At 45.1% G+C, this 11,620-nt stretch overlaps 1 protein-coding gene across 1 annotated transcript; it reads right to left on the reverse strand.

Moving 5' to 3' along the window:
• Positions 1-291: 291 nt before the first annotated feature.
• LOC132389995 (gastrula zinc finger protein XlCGF26.1-like) lies at positions 292-9,649 on the reverse strand. The gene is made up of 2 exons (XM_059962575.1): positions 9,530-9,649; positions 292-3,902 (listed from the first exon to the last, which is right to left on the reverse strand). Exon 2 carries the CDS (start codon positions 3,494-3,496, stop codon positions 2,189-2,191), a length of 1,308 nt encoding a protein of 435 aa, XP_059818558.1. The 5' UTR covers positions 3,497-3,902; positions 9,530-9,649; the 3' UTR covers positions 292-2,188.
• Between the last annotated feature and the right edge of the window lie 1,971 nt (positions 9,650-11,620).

An 11,620-nucleotide genomic window follows, 5' to 3' on the forward strand; every position in this document is an offset into this window, starting at 1 on the left:
TTAAAATAATCATTTACATGTTCAGATGTGCACCAGCGGTCAATGCACACAATTTTCTCATAGGCAAATTCCACATGTCTGGTTCACAGATTTCTTCAAATTTCTAAACTTTTGCCGGTCTGCTTCTGGGACCAACTCGAAAGCTTTGAGCACAGCCTGTTTCACTGGTCAGAATGTGTGGTGCGTGGCCATGTGGTTAAGGTGTTGAACTCGCGATCTGAAAGTCATGAGTTTCAGCCTCAGCCGAGGCAGCGTCTGTGTTCTTGAACAAAGCACTGAACCACACACAGCTCCTGCACATTTATAGCCCAGTGGCAATGATTGAGGCAGCATAAATAAATAAATAATAAGCTGCTTCAGCAACTGTCAAAGCAGAATAGGCTTACTAAGTCTTTCCCTTAATTAGACTTTGTAAGAGAATTTTCTTTCTGCTTTTCTGCCTCTCCAGCCTGAAACTGTCTCTGCCTTTCCGGAGCTTCCATCTTTAATTGTTCTAACTTGTACTGGATCTCAAGCTCACTCGGTTTACTTTCAGGAAACTCCTCCTCCACTTTAAACACATGCTCAGATACATAATGTTCAGCTATTATCCTCTGCATCTGTGCAATCCTCATTGTCAATTTCACCTTAGCAAGTATTAACGTTTTAGCAATACTCAACAACTCAATCCTTCTGGTGTCCTCTAATGCCTGAGAGGTTCACACTTCCAGATATTTATCAACATCCATTGCTGCTAATTTTCCACACACAAATAAATCAAAAGGGATTTCCCCAATCAAATTGATATGAAATCAATCCCTAAATTTGTTCATATCCCAGATGCAGGCCCCATTTTGTTACAAACCCTAACGCTTTAGAAACGAACCAGCAGCATCAGACTACTCCCAGTAGCCACACATTTTAATTCCACGTCCCATTCCCATTCTGATATGTCTATCCATGGCCTCCTCTCCTGTCAAAATTAATCCAAACTCAGGTTGGAGGAACAACACCTTATATACCGGCTGGGTAGCCTCCAACCTGATGGGATGAACATTGACTTCTCTAACTTCCGTTAATGCCCCTCTTCCCCTTCTCACCCCATCACTGACATATTCAATTGTTTGCGTGTTTTCCATGTCTCTCTGGTGCTTCCCCCCACCTTTCTTTCTCCCGAGGCCTCCTGTCCAATGATCCTTTCCCATCTCCGGCTTTGCATCACTTTCGCCGATCACCTTTCCAGCTCATAGCTTCATCCCACCACCTCTGGTCTTCTCCTATCATTTCGCATGTCACCCTCCCCCCACTACTTTCATATCTCTTAGTATCTTTCCTTTCAGTTAGTCCTGACGAAGGGTCTTGGCCTGAAACATCAGCAGTTCTTCTCCATATAGATACTGCCTGGCCTGCTGTGTTCCACGAGCATTTTTTGTGTGTGGTTTGAATTTCCAGCATCTGCAGATTTCCTCGTGAGTGTTATGTGTATAAATGTGTATAAATAAAATTCCCTAACTATTGAGCTCGGGGGAAACAAGGCTTGGAGTCTTGAGATGGTAAAGTATGAAAGTTCAGTTCAACTACAGAACAGGTGATGAGAGAGAGATATTTGTAATCCAGGGTAAATGTTGAGAGAAGGCAATTATGTTGTATTCCACAGGTTTCATGGTGGTAAAACGAGACCAACGGTCGCTGTAGATTTTATCTGTCATCCTTCCAAATCCACATACTAATTATCATCCAAAGTGACTTGTCATAAGTGGTATTGTCTTCAAATGAATTACCACACCACAGCCAGGCAAGGGTTAACACATAAGTGGTCTCCGCAGATCCAAATCAAAATCCAAATCAGATCCACTGCTATGGATCAAATGAGGTGATAACCACACATTCGATGTATGGTGAATCAATAATTTGTCCACCCTTGTGGGCAAAGGAAAGTTCCAAACAGAGACCCTTGGCCACTAGTTCCCTGGTTTCGATTCTTGCCATTTTTCCTCCTTTGTCTCTGTCTGACTCTGAGTGTCAGTGTCCTCGGTTAAAACTAAACAAGCTGTGAGCGATGTAAACAAGCTGCAAGCCAGACTGATTCGCCTTCTTAATCACTCTCTCTCTTAAAATGAATGTCCACAGCAAACAAAACCTAGGGATTCATAATAACTGACTGGTGTCCCAGCAGATGGGATGACTGAGTGAATCCTTTCCCACATTCTCAGCAGGTGAATGGCTTCTCCCCAGTGTGAACTCGCTGATGTCTCTGTCGGCTGGATAAATGAGTGAATCTCTTCCCACAGACTGAGCAGGTGAATGGCCTCTCCCCAGTGTGAACTCGCTGATGACTCTGCAGGGTAGAAGAGTCAGCGAATCTCCTTCCACATTCTGAGCAGGTGAATTGCCTCTCCCCTGTGTGAACTTGCTGATGTCTCTGTAGGTTAGCTAACTGAGTGAATCCCATCCCACATTCTGAGCAGGTGAACGGCTTCTCCACAGTGTGAACTCGCTGATGTCTCTGTAGGGTGGATGACACAGTGAATCCTTTCTCACAGACTGCGCAGGTGAATGGCCTCTCCCCAGTGTGAACTCGCAGGTGATTCCGTAGGTTAGCTGACTTAATGAATCCCTTCCCACAGACTGAGCAGGTGAATGGCCTCTCCCCAGTGTGAACTCGCTGATGATCCAGTAGGGTGGATGATTCAGTGAATCTCTTCCCACAGACTGAGCAGGTGAACGGCCTCTCCCCAGTGTGAACTCGCTGATGTCTCTGTAGGCTGGAAAAATTAGTGAATCTCTTCCCACAGACTGAGCAGGTGAACGGCCTCTCCCCAGTGTGAACTCGCTGATGTACCAGCAGGGTGGATGACTCAGTGAATCTCTTCCCACATTCTGAGCAGGTGAATGGCTTCTCCCCAGTGTGAACTCGCTGATGTCTCTGTAGGTTGGATGACTGAATGAATCCCTTCCCACAGACTGAGCAGGTGAACGGCTTCTCCCCAGTGTGAACTCGCAGGTGATTCTGTAGGTTAACTAACTGAATGAATCCCTTCCCACAGACTGAGCAGGTGAATGGCTTCTCCTCAGTGTGAACTCGCTGGTGACTCAGCAGGTTAGATAACTCAGTGAATCCCTTCCCACAGACTGAGCAGGTGAACGGCTTCTCCCCAGTGTGAACTCGCAGGTGATTCTGTAGGTTAGCTGACTGAGTGAATCCCTTCCCACAGACTGAGCAGGTGAACGGCTTCTCCCCAGTGTGAATTCGCAGGTGATTCTGTAGGTTAGCTAACTGAGTGAATCCCTTCCCACAGACTGAGCAGGTGAAAGGCTTCTCCCCAGTGTGAACTCGCTGATGTCTCTGTAGGTAGGATGACTGAATGAATCCCTTCCCGCAGACTGAGCAGGTGAACGGCTTCTCCCCAGTGTGACCTCGCTGGTGTACCAGTAGGGTAGATGACTGTGTAAATCCTTTCCCACAGACTGAGCAGGTGAATGGCTTCTCCCCAGTGTGACCACACTGGTGTGCCATTAGATCAGATGACTAAGTGAATCCTTTCCCAGATACTCAGCAGTCGACCAGCCTCTGCCCAGTGTGAACTGACTGGTGTGTCCACAGGTGGGATGACTGACTGAACCCCTTCTCACACACAGAACAGGTGAATGGCCTTGCCCAGTGTGAACTTGCTGATGTACCTTCAATTGTGATAACCAAGTGAATCCATTCCCACCGTCTGTGCAGGTGAAAGGCCCTTCTCCTGTGTAAATTACAGGTGTGCAAGTTGGTCAAATGACCGAGTGAATCCCTCCCCACAGTCTGAGCAGGAAGGGTGGTCAATTGGATCCCTTGTTCCACTTCTTAAATACCCAGACAGAGACAACAAAACTGGTGTGTCGTGTTTGAGTTTCCTGGAGATGAATTCCTTCTCATTTTTAACCTGTAAAAAGATTTACAAAATCCATCAATGGGTGTAGGACAACATCTCAGATGAGATTACTTGAGTTGCCAAAGTTTGATCTGTTATCACACTGTTACAGTGAGGTACAACCCAAGCTGGAGAGAGAAATCATCTCCTGACCGGGCAGAGTGCTGGTATCTGGAATGACCATCAATTCTCTGATGTTCTTCCTGTCTCTATAAGAAAGGGGCATTTCTGCCACCTCCAATCTGTGACCTGGCTCAGTTTGACTCTCTCCATTGGTATTATTCCCTGTTCCCACTGAGCTGCATGGGTGCCTGGCCCCACAGTAACTGAAACACTCTCACACAAATAGCTTTTCTTGACATGCAGCAGGGATTTTCTTTTATGTATTATTAACGTAATGTGCCACAGTTTTAACGCCATATAAAAAATTCCTGCTGAAATGACTGGTTGGTTCACACAGCTGTCAAAAGGGGTTAGAGTGAAATTTTGTATTATTTCAGGTTCTTGTCACAATCATAGAAAATTTGAACACAGAAACAAGCCCTTTGGGCCATCTAGTTTGTGCTGAACTATTTAAACAGACAACTCCCACACCCTTACCATCCAGGTACCTACACAAACCTCTTAAGTGTTGAAATCGATCTCTCATGCTCCACTTGTGCTGGCTGCTCATTCCACACCCGGATGACCGTCTGTGTGAAGAAGTTTCCCCTCATGTTCTCCTTAACATTTCGCCTTTCATCCTTAACCCATGGCTTCTGGTTGTCGTCCCACCCAATCTTCGTGGAAAAAGCCAGTTTGCATTAACACTACCTGTGCCTCTCTATCACAAACAAATCTCCCCTCAATCTTCTGCATTCCAAGGAATAAAGTCCTGATTTGTTCAATCTTTCCTTATAACCCAAATCCTCCAGACCTGGCAACATCCTTGTGAATTTTCTCTGAAATCTCTGAACTTCTTTTACATCTTTCCTGTAGGCAGGTGACCAAAACTGCACACAATACTTCAAATTAGGCCTCACCAAGGTCTTCAACATCCATCTATTGTTATCAGTACTTTGGTTCATGAAGGGCAATGGGCTGAAATCATTCTTTCCATCTCTATCTACCTGTGATATCACCTTCAGTGAATTAAGGACTTGTATTCCTTTGACCCTTTCTTCTACAACACTCCTCCGTGCCCGACCAGTCACTGTGAAAGACCTCCCTTGGTAGGTCATACCAAAGTGCAACAACTCACACTGGTCTGCATTAAATTCCATTTACCATTTCTAAAACCATTTTCCCACCTGGTCCAGATCACACTGCAAGCCATGATAGTCTTCTTGCAGTCCACCAAACCCCCAGTCTTGTTGTCATCCACAAATTTGCTGATTCAGTTAACCACACTATCATCCAAATTACTGATATAGATGACAAAGAACAACAGATCCAGCACTGATCCCTGTGGCAAACACTAGTCACAGGCCTCCAGTCAGAGAGGCAACCATCTGCTACCACACTCTGGCTTATCCCAAAGACAGTGTCTCATCCAATTTACTGTATCATCTGGAATGCTGAGTGACTGAACCTTCTTGACCAACCTCCCATATGAGACTTTGTCAAGTGCCTTGCTAACGTCCATGCAGACAACATCTACTGCCTTGCCTTCATCCACTTTCCCGATAACTTCCTCGAGAGACTCTATAAGATTGGCTGGAGCCATGCTGTCTATCCTTTATCAGTCCACAGCTATCCAAATACTTACAGTATATACCTGGTTCCTGCACACACATTCCAAAAACGTTCCCAGTTCTGATGTCAAGCCCACCAACGTATAAATTCCTAGTTTATTTTTACAGCCTTTCTTGAACAGCAGAACAACATTGTCAGTCCTCCAATCCTCCAGTAGCTCACCTGTCACTAAGGATGATTTAAGTATCTGTGCGAAGGCCCCAATAATTTCTGCACTTGCCTTCTGCAGGGTCCTAGTGAACAACTTGTCAGGCCCTGGGGATTGATCCACACTAATTTGCCTCAAGACAGCAACCCCCTCCATCTCTGTAATCTGTACAGGGTCCATGAAGTTGACGCGGCTTTGCCTCACTTCTATAGACTATGTGCTCATCTCTTGAGTAAATACGGATGCAAAAAACCTCCCCAAGTCTAAGTTATCCCTTCATATGGATTACCATTCTGATCTTCCAGAGAATTAATTTTTTCCCTTGCAATCTGTTTGCTCGTAACATATCTGCAGAATCCCTGAGGATTCTTCTTCACCTTGTCTGCTGGGGCAACCTCATGCCTTCTTTTATTTCTTTTATAAGTGTTCACTTGAATTTCCTGTATTTCATAAGTACCCCATTTGTTCCTATCTGCCTGTACCTGGTATGCACCTCCTTTTTATTGATCTGGGCGATGAAAGCCAAAGGGGTGATAGATCTGCATGGTGGGGGGGTGGGGGTAAGAGGGGTTAAACTAAAGTTGCAGGGGAATAGGAGCCTGAATAACATAACAGATAGTGGAGAGTTTGTGGAGACAGTTGTTGTTCAGGCCTCAGACAAAGTCAGGAATGAAAAAAGTTGAGCGTGGTTCAGTGAATATGCGGAGCCCTGTATATTTCAATACAAGGAGCAGCGTAGGAAAGTTGGATGTGTTCAGGGCATGATCAACACCTGGAATCAACACTAGGATCTGGCAACCTTGGATTGGGACAGGCTGCTTTATGGCAAAGGTGTGCTTGGTAAATGGAGGCCTTCAAAACAAAATTTTGAAAGTAGTAAGCGGGTATGTCAGAATAAAAGGTAAAGACAGAAACTGTAGGGAAACTTGGATTGCAAGAGATATTGAGACCCTGGTAAAGCACAAAATGGAATTGCATAACAGGGATAGGCAATCAGTTTCTTATGGAGTATAAGAAACGCAAGAGAATACATAAGAAATCAAACAGGATGGCTAAAAGATGGCATGAGGTTGCTGTCACAGAAAAGGTGAAGGATAATCCTCAGGGATTCTAGTGATAGATGAAGTGCAAAAAGATTGCAAGGCACAAAGGTGGTCCTCTGGAAGACCGGAATGGCAATCCACGTGTGGAACCAAAGCAGACGGGGGAGATCTTAAATATTTCTCAAACTCTATTTACTCAGGAGATGGACAAAGGATCTATGGGAGTGTGGAAACGTGGCATTATCCATTTCAACCCTGGAAAAAAAAACACTCTTCTGGCCACTCACACGCTCAATACCCCTCATCATTTTATACACCAAAAAATGTCTCTAAATATAAACAAGGAAATTATACATTGCACAATCTACTTTCCATGATTCAGTACATTTACACAGACAGGTGTGTAAAAAGGGCTGAACGAATACCAGGGACAAACAGGCCCAATTCACCACAACCACACACTGTTCCTGCTGCTACCGTCCAGGAAACGGTACCACAGCAAAATGAGCAACAGGCTCCGGGACATCATCTTCCAACAGGCCATCAGACTGTTTAATTCATGCTGATACAATTGCATTTCGATGTTATATTGACTTTCTTATGTGCAAACTATCTATATAAATTACACATTGCACATTTATATGGAGATGTAAGGTAAATATTTCTACTCTTCATGTTTATGAAGTATGTATCTAATAAAGTCAATTCAATTCACACTCTCCACTATCTGTCTGTCATTCTGGCTCCCATTCCCCCTACAACTTATTTTAACCACATCACCCTCTCCCCTGCTCACTACCACTAGCAAGCCTTACCACCAGAATATTTGTCCCCTCTTGTTCTGTTCCTCTAATTAATGAATCCCCTATCAGCCCTTTGACTTTCCTCTGCCAGGTAATTCCCCCCAACAGTTTCTAAACTGGTCCACCTGTTGTTGTGGGGGATGGCCACTAGAGTACTCTGCAATGCCTATTTAACCTCATTCCCCTTCCTGATTCTCATCCAGTTTCCTGTGTCCTGCACCTTGGGAGTAACTCACCCATCTTCATGTCATATCTGTCAACCACTCCAACTGCTGGATGATCTGGAATTCAGCCATTTCAAGTTGCAGCTCATTGAAGTGCAGGGTTACAAGCTGCACATCTTGTAGGTGAGGGCATCAAGGACATTGGAGGTCTCCCCTCCTTCCCTCTAATATCCCTCTAATTTGTAATAATCTCCCCTCTAATTTGTAATAATTGGTTCCACTGCAGAGTCGCTAAGTCATGCATGGGCAAACTACGTCCCGGGGGCCTCTGGCCCGCAGAACTTGATGAAATTATATTAATAAACCTTGTTAACGTTTTTCCCCGCAATTCTGGTGTTTTCCCAATAGATGACGCACTCCATATACATTTGGGGCGACCCATTTCCTGGCACATCCGAACCGGCTCACAATTAGCCAGCGTTCCGGCTAAGGGAGATAGCCTGCAGGGATTTGCGAGCACTGAGCTTTGGAGCCTCTGTGCAGGAGGGCAGGTTGAGGGAGGCTTAGAAGTGAGGCTGGGGATTTCGAATAAAGTTTTTTTCTTCGACTGCAGTTACCGACTCTGTGTAGTAATTTTAGCGCTGCATGTAGCACACCGCTACACATTGACCTTTGTTGAGGTGCAGCGTATTACTCCACATTTGCGCTTTACTCTTTGTTCGGCTCGACCTATTTGTGTGAACAGGCATTCAGCGTCATGAACATCAACAAAGCCAGCCACAGCTCCAAGTTAACTGACCAACACCTCAGATCCATCCTGAGAATCGCAACAACAAAACTAAATCTAGACTTTGATGCGCTGGCTAAAAAGGGAGACCAACAACACTGTTCCCACTGAAATTAAACATAAGTTTCTTCATTGTGTTATGTAAAAAATGCATTTGAAAATATTTTTTTCAATAAGCCTTACATGTTACATGTCATTTCTGTTAAGTGATGGACCTTAGTAGTGCGCAGGTGCACGTACGTTCTCAAAATAAAAAATGTGCTCCAGATCAAATAACGCGCTCCGCATACTGGCTGGTCGTTGTTGAGTTTTGGCACAGGGGACAATTGAATAAGAAGGAGCAGGACAAGTTGATGATAATATCTTGAAGGATAACAGAATTTTCTGTGCTTTAAAATATTAACTGTTACTATTTAAAAAAGCTGTATTTTATTCATTTAATTTTCAGTGTTTTAAAAGTCATTTCAATAAATAGCTAAATACTATGGGACTTCTCTTATGAGGTGTATTACCAAAACACTCCGTCCATCTGCTCCTGGTCCGGCCCCCCTGTCAAATTTTAGAACCTTTGTGGCCCACAAGTCAAAAAGTTTGCCCACCCCTGAGGTTGAGGAAGCAACACGCACAAAATACTGGAGGAGCTCAGCAGGCCACGCAGCATCTATGGAAAAGAGTACTAATGCCGATTTTCTCAACTGCTGATGTAAAAGAATGTGTTCCCTTTCTCCGAGTTCCTAATCCTTACATTCAGATAGCTGGAGCTCAGCTCTGTCTGAGAGATCCATCGGTTCCCATTCACTCAGCAGCCGGTAGCTCCCCGGGGCTCGTGTACGGATCGTGGGGCAGAGAGAGAGGGAAGAGGGCAGGACTGTCCCGGGATTGCGGATCACGGTGTCCGGATTTCACAAGAATCGTCCCGAAGTCGCTGTTTAAGATTAACCCATGGAGAATCGCTCTTACCTGCAACCGACATTTTCAAAGCCTTGTGTACTGCGCGCATGCGTGAAACTCAGGGACGTCCTCAGCCTGACGCCTGCGCATTTGATCGGCGCTTCAGCACCGGCGAAATTCTTAACGCATGGCCCTATGGGTAATCAAGGTGCCATTAAACCTTTCTGCAAGCACCGGTTCAATGTCCATACCTCATTTTTTTTTATCGTGGGTATAGAAAAAATCTGCCGCTGTTTTAACGCAGAGAGCGGCTCCCATAAACAATATACTCAATATCAACGTGTATCTAATGCCAATGTAAAATGCTGATATAAAACATAGGAGATTCTGCAGTTGCTGGAAATACAGAGACGCACACACACAATACGCTGGAGGAACTCTGCAATTCAGAGAGCAACTAAGCAGCGGAGTACACAGGCTAGGCATGCGGAAGGGGCTCTGTCTAAACGTTTTCTATGTATTGCTCTCCAAAATTTCTGCCTGATCTGTTGATTTCCACCTGTGTTTTGCTGAAATTAACCACCTTTTTTTTCGATCAACCAGTTTCCAAATGCTTCTAATCTTTCACTTTTAACCACATCGTGCTGGTCTTATTCGTCCTCCTCCTCTGGAACCCATCTCTCTCTGGAGCCCCGACTCAGTCTGGCAAATCTTCGGTTTCTGACTCTGCATCATCGAAGATTAACTCGCTATTCTGCTGTCAGACTTTAGAGGTGCATTGTGTTACGAGACCGCAGGTTCGTTTACTGTGAGTGTCGCTTTAAGTGGCTGAGTGAGGCGGGGCTGTGACGTCAGACACAAGCTGCAGCAGCCTGAGGGAGCGGGAGCGGGAGAGGGAGAGGGAGAGGGGGACGAGCTGTTGGAACTTCAGCGTGTGACTGCTATGGGATGCAACTCTTCCTTGCCCAAAAGGTTGGGTTGATCTGATCATCGGCACGCAGTGCACAACGGATGTGTGCCTGTCACTTCGTATCATCCATATGTGTGGATTTTCTGGAGCATCCTGTGGTATCTGTTTTGTTGGCCCTTACGTGGAATCGGGGTGTTCTGTGGTAACCACTTGAAGACGGTATTCCTGTCACTGTCACCTGGTGATATTTCGAAGAGGATTTCGGAACTAATCGACGGATAAGATCTTCGGCGACTGTTATTTCTTTTACACAGCGCGGAATATGTGTTGAATTCGTAATTGCTTTCTCTCTACATTTTCGTGTTGATTTACAAATCTCTCCTCTCACTCACTTATTCCGTGGATTACTGAACTTTTCCACTTTACCATCTGAAGACTTTAAGCATGGTTTCTCAAGCTTGATAGTTTGGGAGCTATATATACGCATTACACTGTTAAATTCTGTTTATTTCCTTTAATCTTTTATATTCGGAGTAGATACTGTTACGTTCCCCGTGACGGGTCAAAGAACCAGCAGAAATAGAAAACACCGTGGAGTCTGGTATTGCTGTAAACTAATGCTGTTTATCAGTAACTACGCGATACAGCAATATAAATGCAGATATATCAAACAGGTTAGCAATGATTATATGTGTCTTCACGCCTCGGGGTGAATGGATACCGTCTTACGGTGATAAGTGAAGTTCAGTTCAGTTCGTGGGATTGAGTCGAGTAGTGATGGAGAGAGACAGAGGGACGGTTTGAGTCTTCAGGTAAGCTGACGCCGTCGATAGTCCCGTCGTCCTCCGAAATCCTTTGGAAGTCACCGACTGTGACCACTACAAACGGGACCGTTCTTCTGTGGTGGAGTTATTAACCCAGGCGAGGGTTGGACACACGAATATCTCCCCACCGGTCACAGCCTTTTCACACTGCTAGTGCCACTGATCGATCATCCAAAACCCACCTTTTTCTGTGAACACAGCAAAGCTCATTCAGTGTCCAAAACCATGTGTCTGGAGGTCTATCAGCGGACCTCCTACTTATCTCATTGTGCTGAGCCCCAGCTGTCCATCAAACAGTTCCTCCCTTCTCTCTCTGTAAGAACACAGACGCTGACAGTGTCCTTGTAAAAGTGTAAACATGCTTGCAGAGAAACCATAACACCATCTCTGAGCAGTCTTTCTCTCTCTCTCCCCCCCCCCTCCTCC

This window comes from Hypanus sabinus, unplaced genomic scaffold (assembly GCF_030144855.1).
Source record: "Hypanus sabinus isolate sHypSab1 unplaced genomic scaffold, sHypSab1.hap1 scaffold_732, whole genome shotgun sequence".
Classification (NCBI taxonomy): Eukaryota; Metazoa; Chordata; class Chondrichthyes; order Myliobatiformes; family Dasyatidae; genus Hypanus; species Hypanus sabinus.

Excerpts from the sequence above, each read along its gene's own strand:
- LOC132389995 (XM_059962575.1), bottom strand. The coding sequence starts at position 3,496 with ATGGCACACCAGTGTGGTCACACTGGGGAGAAGCCATTCACCTGCTCA.